Raw genomic sequence first — 26533 nt, 5'->3', positions numbered from 1 at the left:
TGCATCCCATCCTGAGGTGACATGTACCCATTCAATATGGGGATAGCTGAAGTACCGCATTATTGAGTTTTTTATAGCCTCTCTAATCTCCCTGAGCATTTCGCAATCACTATCTTCATCCTGGTCAGGTGGCCAGTAATATATCCCTACTGTTATATTCATATTTTTCAAGCATGGAATTACTATCCATAGAGTTTGGTTCATTTAAGATTTTAATGTCATTTGATTCTACGCTTTCTTTCACATATAGTGCCACTCCCCCACCAATATGACTTGTTCTGGCTTTCCAATATATTTTGTACCCTGGTATTACCGTGTCCCATTGCTTATCCTCATTCCACCAAGTTTCTGTGATGCCTATTATATCAATATCAATATCCTCATTTAATATGAGGCACTCTAGTTCACCCATCTTATTATTTATAATAACTAGAGTTCCCTCCCCTGGAGAGGTATCCTCAGTGTGAGAGAATACCATGACATCGTCTGGAAGGAGGGTCCCAAATATGGGATTGTTTTCCTCTGCTCCAGTTGGATGTTCTCCTTCCCTGAAACTTTCATGGTCCTCAACAGCACAGAGGCTGTCAGATGGTGTGAGACCATTCTGTTGTGTCCCAAAAAGTCTCATCCATGTATCTCTCTGTGTCCCTTAGCTCTTCAGCCACTCTGGTCTCTAAAGCCCATGCACGGTCTATGAGGGCCAGGAACTCCTTGCACATATACGCCACCTGCCCATACAGCAGGTAATTATACATGCTGCATTGAGTGCATTAAACTGGAAAGCCCCCAGTCTGTTGCTGGGATACTGCCTGCATTCTCTTTTTTACTCCTGCAGCTCGTTCCTTTGTTGATGTTTTCTTTTTATCAGGGGGTAGTTTTGGCATTCAGTTTAAGGAAATTTAAAAAACGTTAAGTGTATCTAGCCCCCAACACACACACTCTCCCTCCAAACTCGCTTGCAAAACTCCCTTTTAGCTGCTTCTGTTCATGGCTCCTCTGTTTGCTTAGGCCAAGGTCTGGTCTTTAAATGAAATGTAAACCTGGAGGTGATATAAGGCATAACTTAAACTGAAAGAGAAGCAGGGCTGCCCTGGAATCTAGGCAGTGATGTCTTTCAGCATCCCACGTCTTCCAAGAATAGTTATATTTAAGATTAATGGTCTCAAGGAGATATCCTAAGGCATGCTGCTTCTGCCATTTTTACAGTTGGGGTTTTATGTAGAGAGGTGGGGCTTAATAAACTGGATATTCTTTTGTCTGAGTTGAGGGATAAAAATGAACTGGAAAAGGAGGAGAATAAGAGCATCAATGAATTGCCACCTCCTGGTGGCCTTAGGACAGCCTGTAAGTGTCTCCTTGCCTCAGTTTCCCGCTCAAAGGGCTTCTTAAATATACACTACATATCCTTTTGGGGGGCCATTCATAAGACCCCTTCTTGGGGTCTGGGTTTATTCATATAAAATAAAACTCAGTGTCCCAAAACATAGTCCATCTCTTTACTCTCTCACTGGGTCACTCCTAGGCCATTCCTGCCTATAGTCTCGTTTTCCATTCCCAAGGTCTTCTGCTGGAGCCTACTCACTCCCAGCAACCTATGTCCAATTTTCTCTGCTATGGTCTCCCTAAACAGACCCTCTCCACTGCAGTGACTTGCTGCTCCTTTATAGAGGAATCACCTGATCTCTCTCAGGTGTGCCTCTTCAGTTGTCAGGGTTGTCTGGCCTCAGGCATTCAGCCCTTAAGAGCAAGTCACCCTCTTACAAAGAGTAAGATACAATGTTTGACATCTGTCCGAGGTATTCAGAGAGTTAGACTGTGCTAGATGAGTTGCAGATAATCTCACCTTTGAATTGGGATACTGCAGAGGTACACCTGTTAGGATGATGATTTTTTGAAAATATACTACATCCTGAAGTACATCTACAAGTTTTATAATACAAATTAGGGAAGTGTTTCTCACAAATTAGGAAACTCTCTCTCAGAAGGTGGGAGGGTGTGTTTTAGCCTTCAACGGATCTGTAAGTAAGGAGAGTGTCAAAATGATTTAAAACGTCTGTATTTTGAGATAAGTAGCATTTGTTCTGTCTCCTGCCTGATGCCCATGGTAACAGGCTTTTACGTGCCCAGACAGGAATGTCTCAAAGAAAAAGAGGGTTCTATTGCTGGCTTGTTTCCCCCTACCTGTTTGCTAATTTTGATGTGCATTCTGGTTCTGATGTCCTGTAATTATTCAAGTACATGTAATGTGCCTGAAAGAGGTTTGCACAGAACCCTTTTGGCCCCCTATTACTTGAGCAAGTGGGTAACCAGCGGAGTATTTTGAAGGGGAAAGGAAGTTCTGTTTCCTTGGAAGTGAAATTCATTCTCTAGTCTAGAGCCCAGATTTATGAAGCTGTTTGTGTCTATGCTCTGCACAGTGAAAATATTTGGTTGAATTGAACATACATGTTTGTTTACATACACAATTTAGTCTGTTACTTTGTTTCCTCCCATTCAAATCTTTTATTATATAAAATAAGTTGCCAAGTGGCTTCTGAGATTTTTCTTGGTCCTATTTAACTTCTATTTTATCTCTTCTTAATGCAAAATATTACCAAATAGTTCTATAGTTCTGTCATTTTGGGTTAATTATTGCAGTAGAATTCAGTGGATGGTGTTTGAAACTGAGGATGCGACTGAGCTCTACATCTGTAGAATCTAAATGCTCTTGAGGAAAGTTGATTCTTTTTGAACTTTTTGACAAAAACGTGTCCAAGAGACTGGGACTAATGAGCCATATGGAGAAGGATAGAACATAGGTCTCACAGTATTTACTAATCCACTATTGTTTGTGATAAGTTTGGAGAAATGGTTATGAGAGGCAAAAATTGATTTCTTTGAGCAAGCATTAAATTGAAAGCATTTTTCATTGGCTGTGCTGCAAAGATGTGTGGGCTCTAATGGGCATTCTCTATAACTTTTTATTTATAACCATTTAACGCAAACAAGGCATGTTTGCCCTCCATACAGATGATGCAAAAATAAAACTTAGGAAAATATATATTCATACAAAAATTTAAAAAAAAAAACACAGAAATTTACGTCCACTTGTTTTTTAAAAAATGACATTGAAATATACAGCCATTAAAATTCACAGTCTGTAAATAAATTTGACGAATATGTCATCAGGTGAAAGGAATGGAGGAAAGAAATAAGTACCCTAACATTTCTCAGTGTTATTCAGTTAACCACAACTAATCATATTGCAGTTATGTCTTTCTACATTTATAATGTATTAGGTATTTGTACTGTCCAGAAGAACTCAAAAGGAAATGAGAGAGATCAAAGCAAATTTAATATTGTACAAGGCATTTTACTTAAGGGCAGTGGTGTCTCAGCAATCATCATCATCAAGCTACTCAATTTCAAGATCCATAATCACATACTTCTGAACGCTCTTGAAAAGGACCTAGCATCATCAAAACATTTTAAAAGCTACTTTATCCCCTTCTATATCACATTTAACTCTCCAGGGTAAGAAATCTTGTGGCTGTACTTTTCAAGTCTTCCTTCAGAACAACAATTCTTTCTCTTCTGATCTTTGTTGTACGATTAGTTTGGGGGAGAGAAAAAAATCCACTGACTCTGGAAGTAAATCTTTTTCTTCCTTCTGGCCACATTCATAATACCATCCTCTGTATGAGCTGAAGGGAAAATAATAATTAAATTGACTCCAAATGTGATACAGGTTTTAATTTTGAGATTATTTCTTTAGTTACCACTAACCTTCATTTTCTAATTAAGAATTTCAGGTAGTGCTTTTTGTCCTGAGGGGGTTCAAAGTATACGTACAGAAATTACTCCATCCACTACTGAAATACAGCTCCCCTTACAACAGCATGCCAGCTGTTTTACGGCACACTTTTGCAATAGTTTAAGAAAGGAAGTTAAATATGCTGTATCCAGATGAAACTGTATGAGGGGCTTAGACAGGCAGGAAGTAATTCCTCCAATTGGAGTTTAGCCAGGACAACAGTGCCAGCTTGTAAAGTGCCATGGAATCGTTAATGACTATTAGAGATCACAACTTCAGTTTTACATCCCATCCAAAAGACTTCATCTTCAGAAATACAATGCCGCTTACCACCATGCCAGGGTATATTTTTTGTGAGCCAATCAGTATTAGAACTGACTCTAGCCTTGTCTATGCTAGGGAATTTTACAAAAATAATTCCCACTTCTAACCTTCATTGTTATGAAGAAAACCTTGATAACATGACTAGAGGGTGTTATTTTCCTGAGGCTGCAATCAGCCTAAAACAAAAGCTCTGAAATGTGTGAACTGTCCCATTCAACTCAATCGAGTGGTCAACTGTTATACCTATTGATCACAATTTAAATGGCAACACTGTTAACTATTTCACTACTTATCATTTTAACAGACATGTCCAACGAATGTTAAAAATGTATTAATTGACAAAGGGAATTATTAGAAAGTTTATCACCAAGTGGATTTGATAACACCTGGGTTATATGATAATACATTTGGCATCTGAAACTTTGTCTAAAAGAGTTGAGGACAAAAACTTCGATGTTGCCTCCAGTTTATTCTAAAATCGAAGGCATGGGCTATTTTTTCAGTTTATTAATTTTCAGGTTTTTAAGTTGTAACACTATGAGTTGTAACCAGTTCTATTTATTTTTATTTATACATAAATCCATTCCTGCTGTGATGTTGGTCTTATTTTGGGGGAGGTGTCAAATTTCTCATGAAATGTATCTTGCTGGGAATATTGTAGATTATGATTTTATATTGTCATTAATTTTTGTCAGAGAATGAGATGTACAACATACTATTGCCGAAACCAATAGAAAATGAATTCAGTATCAAAAATACTGCCTTGTGGCAGCCAGTGAAACAGGTCACTGTTTTTCTGGCTGAGCTATAAGAAAGGACCCACTCCCACACAGATTATCTCTGGGACCTCCTGGAGCTTGGTATGTCTGTAGCAGTAGAATTGCTCTCCTGCAGACTTTCTATGTTCCACAAGAGAAGAACTCACCTCCTTTTTCCCTCTTATGGTCCACAGGTTGGGAACGTCTTTCTGGACCCTCCTACAGACCTTGTAAAGCCTACTTGCCCACTGCCCCTCAAACAGACCTGTTTCAGAGGCATATTCATAATAGGCCTGATTTGCCTCTCTCAACCAAATTGAGTAATGTATTATTCCACAAGTAGTCTCATTGAAATCGCTCATCTTCTTGTAGAGTAAGGTGCTATTCAACATGGGTAAGGCAGAAGAATTGGGTCTAATAGTTTGCATAATAAATAAAACACAGATTATATTAGGATTGTATAGCAATCGCTTTTCAGTTCGTTGGTGTGTATTGAGGTTGATAGCACTGTTGAACTCGTGTATGGGGGGGTGAGAGGGAGAAGGAGCTAGTAACTGAATTTTCTAAGGATTGACTGTGGTAGCTGTATGGTGAAAACCATCATGACACTTTGCCCTAAATGTTATCCTTGCATGGTCTCAGTGGGGGTTAGGGCCTAAATGGGAATGGAGACTGAAATCTCTTCTCCTCTCTTTCTCCCACTCCTCCCCCCCCATTTTCACTACCTCTCTGATCAGGGAGAACTTTCAGAAAAAAGTTGAAGCCCATTGGCAGGATAGTGAGAAGGTTGCACTGTCATTATGGAGATATCCTATCCTATCTCCTAGAACTGGAAGGGACCTTGAAAGGTCATCGAGTCCAGCCCCCTGCCTTCACTAGCAGGACCAAGTACTGATTTTTGCCCAGATCCCTAAGTGGCCCCCTCAAGGATTGAACTCTCAACCCTGGGTTTAGCAGGCCAATGCTCAAACCACTGAGCTATCCTGTAGTGGCACTGAGCTATCCTGTAGTGGCTGCTGCTGCCTGCTGTAGCTATTTTTGGTCCCTGAGGCTGTCAGTACAACACCCTTTACAAGTTTCTTTTTTTTTTTTTTAATGTTTTAAGGAAAAATATAGTCTTAATTTTACTACAGTTTTTCTTGGTTTTCTTTGTTATCAAAATAGTTTCTTTTCTGCATGTTTATTCCTGTATTAACCAGGATATCAGAAAAGCAAAGAAGCATCCAATGGCTCCTTACTGTGCCTGGAAGATATCCCTGCTGGGCAGTCGTAACCAGTATTGGTCACTATGGCTTGAGTATGCATAAAAGAGGTATCAGGACACAGCAAGAGAGTTCTACCCCCAGTCTCTGCAAGTCCACGTAATCTGTGCAGGAGTCTATCCAGCATTATGAGCCTCTTTACTTTCTAAGCACAGATTTTATAGGTTGGTCTATTTGCATTAGTCATGCATCAGTAGCACAAAAGCTAACGTGTCTACAGCACAGAAAGATGGGTCTTGTTTCAGAGGGCTGCTTTGTAAACCAAATCCACACAAATTGGTGTATCTTGTTTGCCTCCTATTTTGAAACCCTTAAAATGACTCTTTAACTGACATTCTTATTTGTTGCATGTTAAGGTTACCTGCACAGGCATTCATTCTTCCTATGAAATTCAATTTGTGTGCACATAAAAAGTCCCTGTGTGTTATGAAATTGTCATCAAACACAATTTTGTAGTGAGAAATAGCAACATTGAGATTGGTTCCTTTTTAACTCCTTATTAATAAGAAGCTATCGTAGCGTTTTTACAGTCCTATCCAATATGCCCTCATTTGCAGTTTTCATATAGCTTTTTTGTGTTTGGATATGTGGTGTATGAAAGGTGCCAGCTTAACTGCCCTGGAAACTGCAGTCTGTAATCCACAGAATAGATATAACATGAACAGTGACACCACTAGCAGCAGCAATGACAATGCACTGCTGCTTTCACCTGAATGGATCACCTCCAATGCTTGGGTCATTCAGGGAATGTCTACATTGTGGCTGGGAGCAAGCCTCCCAGCTAAACCTGCCAACAAGATTGGAAACTGTGAGTGGTGGTTTTATGATGTGAAGCTTTGTCCTCTGGGGATAAGACTTAGACAACCAAATTCATGTCATGTAAACACCTGCCAGCTATCCAATAGTAATAACTTTTTGGTCACTTCAAACAGAGCTATATTAAATCAGTGACCTAGAGGGAAAAAGTTCTGTATTCCATTTTCAATTCTATGGGTCATCGGGTTGCCTTTCTCATACAGTTTACTAACAGATGGAATGACATTTGACCAAAAGCATACCAGTATGAAAGGAGTGAGAGAGAGCTTTAAAAATCCAAGTCTATGAACAGGCATGTTCAGAATGCGCTACTTCAACTGGTGAAAAATAGGGGCTCTTTGCAGAGTTATAGGGATAATTGTTGAAAATGGTGGTGTTCTGGGAAGATATTTTCATAAATAGCACAGATCTCATGTTGATATTCTTTGTCTTTTCATGTCAAAGGGAAAATTCAGCTGTCCAGGTGGTTATCACATTACAGTGAGGTAGCGAGGTGTAGTGCAAAGTACAGAACATCGGGAGAGCGTGTTCCTGAATTCTAATCCTTACTCTACCTTTGGGCTATGTCACCAGGGGCAGATTCACTTAACCTTTCTCATTTTTAACCATATTTAAATAGGAAAATACCACTTCATGTGGCATATGGTTAGGCTAAAATAACACTTGAGAAGCCCTTTGAGATTTTCACTTAGAGTGCCACAGAAAAGTATATATGTAATTTTAATAATAATGATATAATTATTATTATTCATTGAAAGAAAACTTATCCAGGGATCCCAGACTGTTCTTAATACTTAGTTATCCAATTTTGGGGATGTTAATCCTACAGGACCAGGAGTCCCGATTGCCTGTGATTATGCCAGCAAAGATTCCACAGTAAATGTTAATAAGATGTTCTGAAGTGATTATTTTTTTTTATGTAAAAGTTGTTTTAGGTTCCTTCCCCCTTTGTCATAAATATACTGAACTGAATTGTCTATACAGTAGTTCTTAAATAAGGAGAAAAATACCACTCCTTTGGGCCTTGTAGAATATAACAGTTTTCTGTTCGGGAGGAGAAATTTAGAGCCATCATTGGCAATATAATTTCATCATTATTTTTGATAGGTAATAGGAGCTAATACTAAAATGTTGCACTTTTTATAGCACCTTTCAGCTGAGGTTCTCAAAGCACCTCACAAATGCTAGTCAAGTTTCATAATACCTGTTTTACAGATGAGTTGACAGAGGTACAGAGGCCCTGATTCAGCAAAGTACTTAAGCACACGCCTACATTTAAGTGTGTGAATAGTCCCATTGAAGACAGTCAGATTAACAGGGTTTGGGAACCAGAGAGTGATCTATTACATGCACTTCCATCTGGGGATTGGACTATAACAAATATTTGAGCTTTTAAATCATTTGAAATGTTAATTTTTAAAAATCTGAGATAAACAGTATTTAAAAGTAACAGAGGGTCCTGTGGCACCTTTGAGACTAACAGAAGTATTGGGAGCATAAGCTTTCGTGGGTAAGAACCTCACTTCTTCAGATGCAAGTCTGAAGTATTTAAAAGCGTTTCTCAAACTACCATTTTCCACTTATGCTTGTAATTTAGAGATTTTCAGGTCTGTCAGATCAAATCCAGACCCTAATGCAGACTGTGCCAGATGATACTTTTCACTTATGATGTTGACAAGTAAATCACCAGCGACTTTTTTTGAGAGAGAGACTCATTACTGCTTCAAATGAGCTTTCCTAAATGAGCTTTACTAATGGCCCTTATTTTAGATGTGACCATACGGTTTGATGGATACAACTGATGCTAGTTATGTAGGCCAGTGATAAACAGTTGAGGTGATAATGACAGCATTTCACTTAACACTGTATTGGAGACACTTGGCAATATCAGCCTCCTACATCCTCCGTGAGAGAGTAGCTGAGGCACTAGTTTTCAGATTACTTAATGGGCTGATCAATGCAGACGATTATATTACATTTTCCATTCTCATTTACTGAAGCTATACAGGCCCCTTATCCTGCCTTAGGAATCTTAATTTATTGCTGCACTAGAATCATTCAGAATGCAGCACAGTAAATCGCCGTAGCCCTGTGCCAATAGTGGACCAAGAAACACAGGTTTTCTTTCTTTCTGAGTTGGTTTCACTGCTGATTTATTAGTTTGTCTGACAGGGAATAACTGTCAAGTCTAGAAATGTTACTGTTTTCTTTCAGGTGACTTTGTTGTAGACAAGGACATACATTAATGGCATTTTTAAGGCTTCTTTTTAGAAGTTGTAAAACTTTGATGATTGGATGTGTTTCTTTTGGCATTGACACTATTTTCTAGTCCAGGATATCAAGGTTTTGACTTTCTTGTGTTCAGTTCACATAATTTTATTATGAAACTGAAACCTTTCTACGGGTTGCAGTTTAGGAAGTAGTCCCTGTTCAGGAAATTTCGCATTTAAGCATATCAGTAACTTTAAGCATTTGTTTAAAGTTAAGAACATGTTTAATTGCTTTCCTGAATAGAGGTGGATAGAGTTTAAGCAGATGCTTAATTCTTTCCTGAATTCAGATCCAACAGACTAATCCGTAGGTTGGGCAGAGTCCTGTCACTTGGGTGTGCTGCTGTTTTTTTGCCTTCAAGTGTCTGTCTAGAAATATTTAGTAAAAAAGAACAAATGCTTCCTCTCTGTACAGTAGTGGTTGAAGGTATGACTGGGCCAGATCCTCAGTTGCTATCAGTCGGGAGGTACACCCATTTACACCTGCTGAAGATATGGCCCTCTGAGTTCAATGGCAAAATACCATCTTGTAATTCAGTTAAGAACAAAAGCGTCTGTGTATGGGCAAATTAAGTGCCTTCCTCCGCCCAGGAAGCTTTGGCAGCCAGATTTGAAACAAACTTTCTCTGCTTTAAGGTTCTGAAATATTTGGATACTCTTTTATAAGAAACCCAGTTCTTCTGAATGTCAGAAATGTCCCAAGAAAGTTTATTTTCATGAGACTTTCAGTCCAGATTTTTTTTTAAAAGAATGTTTGAATCCTTGGATGCTTCTCAAACTTTGACATCTTTCTTGTTTCCCCCCTCACTTCTTTGGTAAATCCTAGTCACAGTATCATCCCACCTCTTTTTGTTATAATATGCTAAATAACTTTTACCAAAAAAAGTACAACAAGCAGAGAACCTTTTAAAACTGTCAAGAGTTAAAATGTAGCCGTTTCTGAATATTTATTCTGTACATTTGTTTATGCTTATCTGTGTGTCTGCTTGCTGACAAGTTCAAATAAATACCCCTCCTTTTTGTAAGAGTATGACAAATATATAGAGTCCTCAAATTACTGTCCTCTCTTAATAAAGCTACAATTAGCACATTTTCTCACACATGGTAACATTTTTATTCATTCAGAAATTAAGTGATTTTATGAAAACATTTGTTTATGCTTCTCTGTGTCTGCTTGCTGACAAGTTCAAATGAAAACAAAGATTAAAGACAGTAGGTTTTTCTGCTTCATTAAATATTGCTTAATTCGCTAACCTGGGATCATTTCATTTACAGTACTAACTAGTTAATTCTTAGCAGGAATGTTGTGGTCTTTTTAGTATAACATCCAGTATATTAATTGTCTAATTAATCTGATTTAAATTTAAATGCCCGTGTGTGTGGTATGAATGTATAACCTTTCCAGCAATTAATATACAGAAATAGAACCAAAACATCACTGATGAAAAAATTGAGATTTCATTGAGCATGAGATAAGCTGCATTTTATCCACATTGCTGGATACATGATACTTTGATAGATTAACCAGTGCTGTTAAAAGGTGGTGCTCATTGTATCTTTATGTTCTGAGAGCATAAATGCAGAAAGTCATCCTGTGACATTAGGTAGCTACAGATACGCATGTGGGAAAGTTCATTATGCGCTTCATTAAAAGCGTTATGGATAAGTCATAAGATCACTTTTTGTATTCTGATATTGACTAATTGCAAATATATAATGAAGACTATGAAATAAAAGCCTCCCTTTTGTAAAAACACTTCAAAAATTTAAAAATGAATGTGGTATGCTGAGACAGCAGGGAATTTGCATCTTTACCTTATTAGTTGTCTTGGTTTCAGAAGCAGAGTCCAACTGATACAGTGAGAAAGAACAGACAAAAGTAGGACTGAAAAAGGATCAGAAATAAATCAGTCTTGTGGATGCTAAATATGGGATGATTATCTTACAAGTTATTATTTGATCAAATGCTTCAAGCAACTGGATGATACAAATCTTGTAATTTGATATAAGAACTGAGGAATTTTTCTGTTTTGCGTATAACCAAAGAGTTTAATCTGTATGTGCCACAAAATGTTGGGGGTTTTTTTTTTTTCCTGTTTTTTTCCTCAAACTTTGCTTCTCTCATTCTCCTATAGTCACCAGACACAAACAACCTGTTGGGATCATCCTAAAATGTCTGAACTCTTCCAGTCCCTAGGTGAGTACACTTCCTTTACATAAACAATTTTATAGAGTTCATCTAACACAGAGGTCCCCAAATTGTGGGGCATGCCCCCCTATGGGGGCACTGAGGACTGTTCACGAGGGTGCAGCTGGGGCCCGAGCCAGCTCCCCTGGGGGGCAGGGAGGGAGCACCACACTGCTCTGCTCTTGGCTGCTGGCCCCAACTGCTGGCCTGGGGCCCCGGCTCCTGGCCTCAACCCCCAGCCAGGGCTCTGCTCCTGGCCTCGACCTCGGCCCCCTTACCCCTGTCCACATCTCCTCTCTTCCCTTCGAGCCGTAGCCCCGCTCCCGGCCCCAGTTGGTGGGCAGTATGCAGACAGGGGTAAGGGGGGCGTGAGCCAGAAAAGTTTGGGGACCGCTTCTAACAGGTTGACTGAAACTCTCATTGTCTGGTGACCATGACTGAGCTGTCATGAATTTAACTAAGCATATCTTGCTACGTGACTGAAAACTTAGAGCTATGAAACTTGATATTTTAATCATACAATCTGTATTGTTATTCAGTAAACAACTTTAATTCAATAGAATGTTTTCCGTGACTTTACCTTGTAATATAGTATTTTATTTATTTAATTAATTTTAAATAGCAGTTATATCGCTATCCTCAGGTGATCATAGGACTCAGACTTCCTGTGCATTTAAGCAAGGATGCATAGCCTGTAGAATGCTATGGTTTGCAATGACTCAGAGCAATAAAGCCTAGTTTATGATGATAGGGTAGGGCTGGTTCAGCAGCATGCCCACGTAAACATCTGCATTTACTCTGAAATGCCCTCTGTCTGAAAAATGCAAGGATAAATTGTTATTAAATAAGAAAAGATATAACTATATTTAACAGTTTGTAAAATTGATAGTATATACACCACTACCTCAATATAACGCGACTCGATATAACGCGGTAAAGCAGTGCTCCGGGGGGCGGGGCTGCGCATTCCAGTGGATCAAAGCAAATTCAATATAACGCGGTTTCACCTATAACGCGGAAAGATTTTTTGGCTCCCGAGGACAGCGTTATATCGAGGTAGAGGTGTATCTCTTTCTGACTGCCCATCTACCTGTCCATTCATCCATGTTCCCATCTCAGAGTTGTTAACATAATCATGACATTACGGAAATCATAGCTTGTAAGACTCTTGCTAAACTTCACCACTCAATCACTATGACATTTGTTGCATCATATCCCCTAGCCTTCATCTGTACATTGTCTGTTTTTAGATTGTGAACTCCTTGGGAGATGGACCTTTTCCTCATCTTGTCTGGAAAATACTTAGCACACCGTTGACAGTGTAATAATGTCTAAGGGCCTGATCCACTGAAGTCCGGGGAAGTCTTTCTGTTGACTTTAAGGGGTTTTAGCTCTGGTCCTAACTCCATGGTTGTCTTTGTATTTTGTTTTGAAATATTGTATTCCCTCCTCCTCTCCAGCTTTGTAAAATGAAATTAACCTCAAACTTTACTGATATATGATTATTTAGGAAATTGTGTCAAGGAAGACTTGTGAATTTCTTGGTATTGGTGCTTATTTAGAAACAACTAATATTTCTACTCCGTAATATTTCAGCTGACTTGAACAACGTACGTTTCTCTGCATACCGTACAGCCATCAAAATCCGAAGATTGCAAAAAGCATTATGTTGTAAGTTTATCCTTCAAAATGAATTAATCACTCTGTACAGTACTTGTGGGAAGGAGGGTGGGCCTGATCCTAAAGACACTAACAGCAATAAAAAGAAAGAGAAAAAGGTGGGTGGTCAGATGTCTCCTTGATAGTTTGTCATTCACACCACAAAATGACATTAATTGCCCATGGCCCATGTCACTGTTATGAATTAATAAAGTTAATGAATACAAAGGAAGGCAGCTAAGCTAACATGCTTTCTCCCCTGGTTATTTTTTGAAAAGCAAATGGGAAAAAAATTGAAAATGTGTGTCATATATACACAATCCATAGTGTGAAGTGATACTATGCAGTAGGAAATGATTCTTGTTAAGAAGCTGAGCTCTGATCATCATGTCCAATACTGGGCTATTTTATCATCTTTTATAACTGTTATACTTAACACAAAAATATTTGACCATATAGAACATGACTTTTATTGTGTGAACTTCAAATAGAGATGGATGTAAACTGCTCAGAGTTGGGGTGCAGGTAAAGGTCTATAAGTTTACTTTAGTCCATTTTCTAACTTTATTAGATGGGTTTGTTGTAAACTTTCCTTACAAATAAAGGAAAGTTGTGAAAAACAAATACACTACTAATGGCAATAGTTTTCACTTTATATAGTGTTTTTTCTCTGAGGTAGCCAGAAAGCCGGAGTACATTGCACCTGCTCCGTATTGCACAGTGTTTTGAGAAGTCCTTTTGTGTTATTTCATTATTATAGCGTGGTTTAAAGGCTTGTTTTTAAGGTTGACATGTACAGATTTGGTAGCCTTAGAAGTAGCATATCTGGGGATTCTGTTTGGTTGGTTTTTAGAACTGTCCTTCTGATTCAAAACTGTCAATTGCTTCCTCATCCTCAAAACGAGATCCCAAATTCTCATCTGAGTGGCCTGCTCAGGGCCGTAGCATTCTTTGAGATTCATCCTTTCACTCAGCATTTCCCCTGAATTCTTACGAATAGTCAGGGTAAGGAAAAACAGAAAAATCCTGTTTTGGCAGTTAAGTTGGCCTTGGACTGCTGTCTGTTGCTCTTAGGGAGGTGGGTTTCAGTGGAAAATGATGAGTAGTGCTTTGATGGGGTTTTGTTTTTTGTTTTTTAAATTTATGAGGGAGAAGGCTGAAGGGGAGGGGAGCTGCAGATGGGGAAGAAACAGGGAGGGAAGTGGACGAGGGAAGGAAGAGGAAACTAGAGGAAAAAGGTGGATGAGGAAATGAGGAGGGGCCTGGGGGAGACGCAGCTAAAGGTAAAATAAAGAATAAAAGTTGAAAGGAAAAGCCACTAAATACATAGAAAAGGGAGAAAGGCAGGAATTAAAAGAGAGATTGGATAAAAACAGGCGTGTTATGGGAACCATGCCAGTGTGTGGTATTGAGGGGGTTATAGTAGTGCATGAGGCGGCCAAGACTTGGATCTGTCATAAACTTGGCAACAACTGGCTTAAAATACTGTATGACTTTTGTAGATCCTCTGATTTGAACTCAGGAATCAGTCTCTTGTATTATAAATGGTATAAACAACTGTCATGTGTCTACAGTACAGTAGCCTGTAGAGTATGTGGGAAGAAGTGAGAGGAAAGCAAAGCCAGCCTGACGTACAAATGGAGCAAACGATTGGTTAGAACTCCTGCTTGCAGATTCACTACTTGTGGACCAGGCTGGTCTCCCACCTCTGACAACAGGACTGCAAGGCTTGGGGTGTGTCTCACACCAGAATGCCTTCATTTCTGGATCTTTTGGAAAGAGGGGTTGCAGCAGCCATTTGAAAGGCAGTTATCAGAAGGAAGGAGAAATTAAAATGTGATAGGTGCAAAAAGAATATTCAGACTGTGCTCAGTGGGTTAGTGGTAGCACTTTTATTTTTGTTCCAGCTCTCTAACCTTAGCTGCATGCCCAGGTTCCAGCTGACTGGTTAGTACAAGTCTCCACAGACCTAATGAAGTGCAAAATGACTACAAATGACTCAGCTGAAAAATGTCACTTTACAGAGTTTGTCTCTCAAAATCCAAACGCAGTGCTGACTTTCAGCCTGACCTCTGCAAAATTGAAGTGGAGATACTAACCATCCATCTTAATTCATGGTGCTTGTTTTGGAGAAGAACCGCCTTCCCTTTCCCTCCTCCCCCATTGTAAAATGGGAAGATGCAGTAATAACAGTACTTAGCTCCAGGGCTTTGGAGCGGAGCTCGGAGCTGGAGTGCGGAGCAGCTCCGGAGCAGTGGAGCTGCAGGTTTTTGCCTGGAGCTGGAGCAAAGCCAGAGCACAGCTCCAAAGCCCTGCTTAGCTCTTCTATAGACCTCAAAGCACTTTCCAGAAGAGGTGTAAGTATTATTACCATTTTACAGATGGGGAAACTGAGTCATTGAGAGATGAAGTTATTTTCCCAAGGTCACCAAGCTGACCAGCAACAGAGCCATGAATAGAACTCTTATCTCCTGAGTCTCATTGTCTCTTGTGTGAGAATGTAGCTATCAAGTTGAAGAAAGGAGAGACAGCCAAAGAAATCTGCTAACTTAATTGTACATGTGTTTTGGAAAATGGATTTATTTAATACAGGAGGAGGACTCAGGAGGCACACGGATCTCTGAGAAACACATTGCTGTTTGCACCTCAAAGCAAACTACTCGGAGGAATTTTCAGCTTCCAAACACACTTTCTTGCCTCCTTTACCCAAACTCTGTTTGCTAGCCTGATTTTATAAATGCTATCAAAAATCTATGCTATTCTTTCTGTCACTGTTTGCTTACAAATGAACACCTAACATCCAGCCAAAGGTACAGGCTGCAGTTTGATTCCTTGTGACCATAGTAATTAGAACATTTCTGTTCTTAGGATTACTACTGAGATATTCAGAGCGCCCTATTAGCATATACCCAGGGTAGCCTATATATGAAGAGAGTCAAAATAAGAAATCCATAATTCTGCTTTTGATTTTGGGGTTTTTTAGGAAGAGTGTGGACATGTCTGCTGTGCCTCTTTCTCATTCACCCCTTGGACCAAGTTGTCATTTGCCTTCCATTGAAAAAAGAAAATCATTTCTCATAATTTAAATGTAGAATGTCTCTAAAGGTGTCTGAATGTAGAACACTTCAGAAAGGCTTATGTCTGGCTTATGCACTAAGGCAAAGAAAGTGTCAAATTGAATCACTACAAATAGGGTCATCCTAGATTGTAAAATGTGCCAATTTGCTGTCACAGCTGCAGAGTGTATAACTGAAAAGGCCGTTTTGAGAAGAATGCAAGGGCAAAGCTGAAGCAGGAGTGTTAATCCTACTGACACTTGATGGACTTTGACTTTGCAGTGTAAATTGGTAACGCAGTAGTAGAGCTGCATAACCCAATTAATTAATACATAATTTCAGGACCCTGCTGGAATCCAGCTTTTGGGCTGCCGTTTACAATCTGTGTCCACTCAACAGAAAGATAGAACTTTAATAGTAAGAGCAGGTTAGTGGAGATAGGGCTTCCTGGGTTCTATTCCCCTATTCTGCCACTGACTCACTATGCATCTTTGAGCAAGAAACTTAACTTCTCTGTGATATTCATCCATCTCTGAAACTAGTATAATATACTAATAAAGTGCTTTCAGATCTTTGCATGTAATATGCTATTTCAGTGCGAAATATAATTATCCGTAGATGTGTACATCAGCCAGAGACCGATCTAGTTCATTTACATGAATCTGATGGGGTACGTCACAAAATTGTCCCCCTAACTTATTTGCTGTTGTGGCGTTTAAAAAGTTGACCTTTTGAGAAGAGAGAATTTTTTTCTTTTAGTAGTAAGCAGGCAGAATTTTTTTTTTTCCATTCTAGTCTATTCTTTGGAAGGTAGATTCTGCCATAAATTGATTTTTGTAGTAAATAAAGAACAGTTTATCATCTGCAAAAGGTTACATGAGGACATGCCCTTTCTCTCTCATATGTTATGTGGGGTGGATGCCAGGGCTGGATTAACCCATCACTGGGCCTTACACAAACATACTGGGACCTTACCTTTTAATGACTCAAAACATAAGTGGAAAGAAGGGGAAAAATACACTTCAGTGATGTTCCTTCAATGTGCCATTGCAGTAAATTCCCACCCCAGCCTGTTTGGGTAAGGAAACTGCTTCCTTCCCCGTGTCATCCTCTCTCCTTGGCTCTGTCGGGAATGGCGAAGTGAATCCAGCCGTGGGGAAAGATGATCTCTGTCCATGGTGTAGATTTGCACGTGAACTGAAAGAACTTCACTCACATAAGTGAGTGGTGTTGTGACCTGGTCCACCAGTCTATAGAATTCAATATACTGTCTCTGACAGAGGACAGTACCTAATGCTTTGCATGATTACCTCCTATGTCCAGATTCAGCTAGCCAGATGAGCAGTGCTGTACATTGGGATAGGGTAAATTCCTTCTTACCTCCACAAGCAATTAGTTTTACCCAAGACATTATTACACTTACATTGATTTATTAGTTTAATTTACATAACTATAAAATATTTCCATTAAGTGCTCTAACTCTACTGCCCTTAAAGTGTGTTCAGTTCTTTCATGTATTGTGAGGTATAAAGCTAAAAGCTGAATTCCTCCAGTATCTTAAGCACTGCTGTTAATAGAAGATCTTCATAAGCATAACACGTCAAGTCCTACAGTCAACAGAGTAACTCCATTATTTTCTTGCACAGCGGTTTTCATTGCAAAGGCCACTGTGGTAGGAACATCCAGTTCCAGACACCATTACTTCCATTTTAGCATACAAAAGGGGTGGGAAGTTCCCATTGCGTTAATGAAATAAACTAACAAGGATGAAGACATTCTATTTTAATACTGGGGAAGCTGCAGTTACCAACATGGAAAGAATAATAAAACAATTTATAATGACACCAGTTACGACAATCTGACAATTCTGAGTTCTCTCCTGTATTTCACACACACTGGATGTGAAAAAAATGACATACTCTTCAACCTGCTTGGACTTGGTATGTTTGAAGATTGATAGTACTTCATATTCTTGCTTCTGACTCCCCAAAATATGAAATAAAAGATTTATTGTACTGTGTATGTTTCAATCTTTGAATGTTAATTTTCTTGTGTGCCATTTTGAGTGTATTTCACTCATTCCAACTACTGTATAATGTTACCCTGATACTGCAAGGGATAGTAGCTTCGATGCCAACAAATGGTTTGCTATAGTTAGAGTCCTCCCCTATCCAGCCTGTGCATGTGTAGTTTTTTTTTCCAAGCCTGAGATATCTGACAATAACTTCTCCTTCAAAAAAAAACCTATATGGATCAGTGCTGTAAAGTCAGAGTACAATATGCATGTGTTTGGAAAGGGAAAAGCAAGGAAAACCATGTACAGGAAATCTTTTATTGCCTTATTCTCATTTTTACAAAGATGTGTAGGAAAATGGATTGGACAAAATGGGAATAGGGAACGTAGGCTTCTTTAAACAATGTATCTCCTTCTGTGTAGTACAAGAAAACATTGAGGTTCAATTGAATTACTCATAGGCAGAAGAAAGATAGCTAGCCATCTAGTAACATTTTAGTTTTTGCCATTATGGTGTCTGTTTTCTGTGTATCTCATTTTACAGGCCATGCTGAACCAATCTGACGCTGCATCCCCTGCTGCACAAAGACTTAGGCCCTCCTGGGGTCCTTATTTTATACTGATATACAGCAATTTATAACTCATCCTAAAATTGTCAAGTCTTATTTCCATTGAGAAATGACATCTATACTGTTAATGCACTACTAACTCTGCCCACAAAGAAACAGTTTTGAATGATGGAGTTTGAAATTCATGCTATAGATACTTACTATGGGAAAAGATGCCAGGAAACTGCCACTACTTCTTGCTAAAATTCCAACTTGTGTAGTTAAAGATGTCACTGAGAATTATGAAACCATTTGGCTTTTACTGTCCTTCCTTCCTTTTAGACAAAGATATGCCTCTTTTCATTACATAAAGTGACTTGGAAGAATTCAATAAAAGCCTTCTTTTCTTTCTCATCATCCAGCTGATAATTAGATTTTCATGATCACTATTACATTTGAGTGTGCTTTTTGGTATCAGCACTCCTTGTTATCCATCAGAAATTCATAGCAGAAGTGTGTTCTTTTATGGAGGGAGCCTGAAGATTTTGCATGACTATGCATGTTATCACCTTGACTAATAGGATAAAAATATAAGTTGAAAATTACATATTTTTCTGGAAAATTACATCAAGCTGCTTCCCCTTAGTTTCATTTAAATCTTCATAATTCTGCATCTGCTATTCAGTTAATCAGTCCTCATTGCATCCCTAATGCACATTACTGTCAAATATTACTATCAAAGAATTTGCACAGTTTTACACTACTAGAGCCCTTCAATGCTAGTTTGACACCTTAGCAGTCAAGGCCAGATTCTGCCTTCTGAGCTGTGCAGAAGACTCTCAGTAAAGTGAGTGGAATCCCATCTGAATTCTGCAGCTGAAGGCAGAATTCTCTGATCATACAATTCTCATAAGCTGTTTTTAAACAGTATGCTGAGTAGCGTAATGTTTTTGTTGTTTGCTTGTAAGATTAAAAACCCCAAATTAACCCAGAAAACAAACAAGAAACAAAAACAGCCAAAGCTGTAGCTTCCTGCTTAATAGGAGTGCTTCACCAGTGTTAATACATCTAAGCCACTGCTTCAGCTAACCTGCCTTAATTAATGCTATAATGACATGAGGATTCAGGAGGCAAACACTGAATCCAGTGATGAGGCATCATTATTATTTGTTTTGTTTTTTATTATGTTATTAGTGGACCTGTTGGATTTGAACAGAACAAATGAAGTTTTCAAAGAGCACAAGTTGAGCCAAAATGACCAGCTCCTCGGTGTCCAGGATGTGATCAGTTGTCTCACTACTACGTACACTGGACTTGAAGAGAAGCACAAGGACATGGTGAATGTTCCTCTCTGTGTAGATATGTGTCTCAACTGGCTGCTCAACGTGTATGATACGTAAGTAATGAGTTCTTACTTACAGCATGTAGCTCATTGTTTCAATGTAGTATACACAAAATGTATATCATGTGTACAGTGAGTTCAGTGGGGTTGTACTTGACATGATGTGTGTAAAAAAGAAAATACTAGAGCATAGCACTCTAGATTTGTCTACCTTTTTTTTTATGATTTTCTTTTTGGGAAGGGTGGTGTGGTGAGAGAGAAGCTATGATAGCAAAACTTTAATACTTCAGTGAAAAACATGCATTTGTTCCTATTGGTAAAGCTTCTGTCTGAGTCACTGGTGTTACTATGAGTTTGTTTGATTCACTGGTGATACTATGGGTACTTAAAATGGTCTGTTTCTTATCCCACCTACTCAAAAGCCCTGGAATACAAGCATATATATGTAGGTGTGTGTGTAATATAGCTACGTATGCTACCCTAGAAGCATAAAAAGGTTGAAGGAGGTGTGTCCTTTATTTGGCAATTGGTGTTACTGTGCTGGTTGCAGAACCAGAGAAGCACTGAGAATTCTGCAACCTGCATAGCATCTATTCCAAATTTAAAGGAAACAAATGGCCAGAATTACAAAGCAACTGTCAAAAAACTTGATGACGGCCATCCAACACAAAAACAAAAAGGAAACCAACTACAACTCCATAACCAACTGAATACTGCCTCCTGCAGAAATCAAGATATTGGACACTGGACAGCATGGACACTGAACAACACCCTAACAACATCAACCTATCAAGACTACCCCTAACCACAGGGGTGGGCAAACTACGGCCCATGGGCCACTTCCCACCCATCAGACATTTTTATCCGGCCCTCGAGCTCCCACCGGGGATTGGGGTCGGGGGCTTGCTCCGCTCTGCCCGCCTGGTGCTCCTGCGAGGGAGTGGGGTCAGGGGCTTGCCCCACCCAGCACTCCCCAGCCTCGACTCATAATTCCCTGATGAGCACCATCTTCCAGCATGCAGAGCCACACTGCGCAGGCGTTACCTCACCACACGGTTTCCAGGATTGGAAACCCACCCCTACGCATCAGCGTGCCCGATCTCCTCATGGTCTCCTACGGCCTACTCTCGGGAGCCTCGAAGCCGCCCAAGGGCTGCACTCATCCCAGCTAGGGTGCCTCCACCCGTGGTGGTGCCTGGTATGGCTGCCTTGGTGTCACTGCCGGCAGAGTTCCTGTAAAGCCGCCCCCCTGCCCTTCTCCACCCCCCCTGACACCCCCCCCCGCACCACACCCCATGAGTCCTCCCTTCGCCGCCGCCCCCCCTCGGTAACATCCCTTATAGAGCCCTCCCATGCTACACAACATAGAGTACCCCTCCCTCACTACCATACAATTTCCATACCCAGATGTAGTCCTCAGGCCAAAAAGTTTGCCCACCCCGCCTAACCAGAACTGAAGTATCTGAACTCTCCAATGGACTGATTCTGCCCAGCCACAGAACCTGATAATATATTAATGAAGAGAACTAAAAGAATTCTTCTGCCGATTCCTCCTTAAGGAATTATTTCACAACAAAGATGACACCATCTACAACTACCACATCCCCACTGACAGAAATAAGAATCATCTGATTCCCAGAGAACAAAACCACACATTGGATCATAACACCAAATGCCTCAGGGGAAAAAAAATTGCCTGTGAAATCTCAACGGACACTACATCCACCACAATCTCTCTACCACTGAGGGGATAGCTACACAGTCCCTGAAATCCAACCACCAGATTGTGGTCAAACCTGAAGACAAAAGGGGCACGAGTGTAGTCCTTAATTGTGATGACTGTGTCAACGAGGCCAAAGACAACTCTCTCACCTCCTACTATGGAATTTAAAGATACCATCAAATCCTTCCCCAAAAACTCTTAAGAAAAACTCTACAACCATATACCCCCACAAACCCATCCCAGGGACCTTCTACGTGCTTCCCAGGATGCACAAACAAGGGAACCCAGGCAGACCCATCATGACACTCCTACCAAAGAAGTATCAGGACTCATAGAAACCACCCTTAAACTACTCTCTCGACAAAGGGGCAGCTTCCTCCAAGTCGCTACCAATTTACTCCAGAAACTCCATGATGTTAACGTCCTCCCTCAGAACACCATCCTTGCCATGACTATCACTTCCCTATACACCAATATCCCTCACTATGACTGCATCACTGCCTGCCTCAAACACACACACAAGATAATGCACAATGCTCAGAAATCCAGCCAAAACACATCACCAACTCATCCATTTCATTCGCAACCACTTCGCATTTAATAACAAACACTTTGCAGCCATGTGTACTAGGATGGCTCCCCAATTTGTCAACCTCATCATGGGCCACCTTGAGGAAGAATCTCTAGAAAAATGTACCACAAAACCAATGATACATAGATGATATTTTCACCCCCTGGACACATGAACTAAACTCCCTCAGGGACTTGCACCATAACTTCAACCACCACCACCCATCCATCAAAATCTCTTTAGACCACTCCCACATCAGCATCAACTGGACACCATGGCATGGTCCGCTTAAAAATGCTGCAAACGATAATATACAAGGAACCCACCTATCATCACATTTACCTCCTCAGATCCAGCAACCATTCCAGACGCACCAAGAAATATGTTATCTACAGCCAGGCACTCAGATACCACAGAATTTGCTTCAAGGAGAAAGTCCAAGATACATACCTAACACACTTAAAACCTCCTTCACCAAACAAAGATGCTGCACCAGAAGAGTAGATTACATCATGGAAAGGGCCACCCAAATACCCCAGGAGAACTCATTTCACTGTAGGAAAAAAGAAACCCACTGACCGCACTCCCCATAATTGTCACCTCCCACTCCACGCTGGAACCCATACGGGTATCATCAATCAATTACAACACACGTTTCATGGGGACAATATCCCGAAAGAAATCGTTCAGGAAGCCCCTCTTCTGGTCTTTAGACAACCCAAATCTCCCCACTCCCCAAACCTTGCCAAGCTCATCATCAGAAGCAAACTCCCCATAAACCAGGACACACCAACTCAGAGTGGCACCAGATCCTGCCAGAACAACAGATGCAAAACCTGTAGGTATCTCTCTACAATGATCAGTATACTCCACGACACACCTTTCAAGATTCATGGGTCTTACACATGCTTATCCTAAACATGGTGTACCTCATTCAGTGCATCAAATGCCCCAATAGCAACTAAGTGGGTGAAACAAGACAATCACTACGTTCTTGAATGAACTCTCATAGGAAAATGATAAAAGACAAAAACACCATAGCAACCATGGGTGAACACTTTTCACAAAGTGATCACTCTATTCAATACTTGTCCTCAAGGGAAACTTGCAAAACACCTTCAAAAGGCAAGTCTGGGAACTTAAATTCATAACTCTGCTAGACATCAAAAGCTATGGCCTTCACCAGGGTTTTATGGCTCATTACAACAATTTGTAACATGCCACACTGCCTTCTACCCTTAATTGCCCACTTCAAACCCTTTATGAGTAGCAATCTAAACCACTATCGCCCATTTCATTTCAAGTGACTGCCTACCATATGTTACCCCTTCTTAACAATCTTATCTCAACTTGTGTTTAGCTCAGACACTCTACTTCCTTCCCCAACCTGAAGAAGAATTCTGGGTAGCTCGAAAGCTTGTACCTTCCACCAATAGAAGTTGGTCTGATAAAAGACTCACCTTGTGTCTCAGAATTTTTTTAATCAGTTAGTCTATCTAAATAACTCCACAATTCTAGGGCTACAACAGGGAACATCTGTTATTTATTTATTGTATAATGAGTTATGTATCTGTAGGTTTATCAGAATCTGAGTCTCCTTTTTTTTTATAATTTGATTATTTTTAACCACTTTTTGAATTATCATCATTTTAATGTTCACAAGTGCAGAAAATTCAGGGGAGAAGGATCAGACCCTAATTATTTTTAACAGAGTTGTAAATACGTGCTTTATGCAGCCTTCATTACAACACGTTTTATACACAGTAAGATGGGACTCTAAGTTCTTAAGTAGCAGTTTCTCACTTTGTCTATCTGTAAATTTTGCTTCTTATTAATGGAAATATTTTTCTACGGTTTGTGTTTATACAGTGAAATATTTACTCTCCCTTAAATCAAATTCTTCCAAGCTTATATTTCTGTCACAGCCTTGGTTGAGCTCCCCCTGTTGCACACTCACCTGTTTGGATCCTAACACTGATCCCATGTGTTTCTCATTCAGCGCACTGAGTCTGAGCAGCATCCAGGCCGCGTCTCTGGCTCTAGCCTCTCAGGCTCACTCCCAGGGTGCAGACTCCCTGTCCTAGTACCCCTTCTCAGAAGTGGAGCCCCGTGATTTAGCTGCCCTAGGCCCCAAGACCAATGCTGAACCCCAAGCCTCCCCAGTAGGTTAAGCACACCCTTTCCCAGAGCTCCACCCTCGTGGGTACACATTTAATCCTCCAGGGGCATATGCCATAGGGACATATGCCAGTTTTAGTAGGGAGCCCAGAGTCTTTGCAAAGTATGTTCTTACACGCTCGCTCACTCACTCATTCACTCATGCACTCCATTCATAGAGAAAGCAAGGATCCATACAAAAATAACAAAATCTGCCCACAAAATCCCTCCTTCCAGTGTCCTGAGTGCTCATTGGGTGGTTTGTTCAGTGGTTTCAGACCCTCCTCTCCTCCTGATTAGCTTTCAGGTCCATTCTCTCAGCCCCTGTAACACTCTCCCTCTAGCTTGTTCAGATCTGATGATCAAAAGGTTCCTTCTAGCTTGGAAAGTACGTCTCTGTGTTCCAGACAGAGTTTGAATTTTTTGAAGTCAGTTCCAACACATTATTTCTTTGTTGCTTTTTTGCTGCTGCAACATTTCCATTTCTCCAACCCTCCTCCCTGCAGATAAACTGGACAGAAAACCAGTTTCCTGCAGCTTGGCCAAATTTCACTGTATTGCCAGGCAGAGTCATTCCATGTAAATGACTGCTTTGATTGTCCTGTAGCTGTTTCCAGATAGGGTATGTGATATCTGATATGATCCCTGTCAGCGCATGGCTGATTTTAATACACACTGTAGGTTAATTTGTAGATTTCATAAAATCAGTCAGAATTCATATGTTGTACATAGACATTCCCCAAGTCATCACATATCTCTTACCACTTCAAGATGAACAGAGCAGAGGCATCTCCCAAGTACTCCAGGGAGGTTCTTGTCTCCCCGCAACCCCACATACATTGCAAGATAGAGCATCTGCTGTTACATCTTATTGATTTAAACTTCATACAGTAAAACAGTCCCAAAATCACACCAATATACAGTTTTCATTAAAGCATTACTAATCAGTTTCTATGTACGTCGTTACAGATCTTCTCCTTCATGATCCCCCAGGAAGGGGTACATATGGGGGGCACATAAACTCTCCCCATATGCTCTTGTCACCCAAATATTTATGATTAGTTGGGGTGGGCCCAGAAGGTTTTCCCCCCTCCCCCCAGCAGAGTGGGCCTCTGAGAGATGAGGGATTCCCATCTTCCCCAGTGCCAAGTTCCCTTCTTCCAACCTACTGAGGAGAATTTCCTCCCTCACCCCTCTTAGGTTCATTTACATTTTGATTGACCAACCAGCAGTTATAAATTAGGGAGGGACTTTACCTACCATGTATTTATCTTGTGAAGCTCTTAGGGGAAGGGGAGCCACAGAAGGGTCTGAAACCTGTGCTCTAAGATAACGAATCTGACTGTTACCAGCCTAGGTGCAATAATGGTCTTTCTGAGTGCACCTCCTCAAACTTCAAGCCTCAGGCCTTTTCCTCTCCTGGGGTGGCATCCACAGTTTGCCCAGCCTCAGATCAGATCTTTGGTTGCAGCCCGATGGGTACTGTGGGCCAAGATTATGCTGACAATGCTGCCTTGCTTGTGGAGAAATAAGAGAATTTCAGTCCTGCCTTCCAAGGTCTCTTAAGATACCACCCACATCATGGGGTTTCTCTTTGGAAGCCTGTGACAGCACACGTTTGCAGTAAGAGACAGCTTCTTCAAAACAAAGCATGATTTATTTTGCCCAAAAGATACACAGTTCTTAGCGAAGTGGATTTAAAATAACAGAGACTTATGTACATGTTCTCTTACCTAAGTTTAACCTCTCTATTCATCACTGGGGCAAGTCTGGCTTATTCTCCATCTCTGAGCTGGGAGAAAAAGCCCAGGCTCCTTGCAGCCTTCTCTTGTCTCTGAGGGTATGTCTACACTGCAATTAGACACCTGTGGCTGGCCTATGAGGGCTGACGCAGCCTCACAAGGCTTGGGCTTAAGGGGGCTGTTTAATTGCGGTACAGACATTTGGGCTCAGGCTTGAGTCTGGGCTCTAGGACTCTGCAAAGTGGAATAATCCTACAGCTCCAGAGTCATCCATAGGATATCCTAGTCTGGATGGACCCAGCTAGGTAAC

At 40.4% G+C, this 26533-nt stretch overlaps 1 protein-coding gene across 1 annotated transcript in view; it reads left to right on the top strand.

Moving 5' to 3' along the window:
- Positions 1–26533, top strand: part of UTRN (utrophin) — a 501770-nt gene that overhangs the window by 394268 nt on the left and 80969 nt on the right. Inside the window, exons 59-61 of the mRNA XM_034766878.1 lie at positions 11359–11420; positions 13008–13082; positions 19883–20084. Of these exons, the coding sequence (XP_034622769.1) occupies positions 11359–11420; positions 13008–13082; positions 19883–20084 (339 nt within the window). The remainder of the gene's footprint in view (positions 1–11358; positions 11421–13007; positions 13083–19882; positions 20085–26533) is intronic.

The sequence above is a fragment of the Trachemys scripta genome, chromosome 3 (genome assembly GCF_013100865.1).
Source record: "Trachemys scripta elegans isolate TJP31775 chromosome 3, CAS_Tse_1.0, whole genome shotgun sequence".
NCBI classification, from domain to species: Eukaryota; Metazoa; Chordata; order Testudines; family Emydidae; genus Trachemys; species Trachemys scripta.
This window is presented reverse-complemented; position numbering and strand designations above follow the sequence as displayed.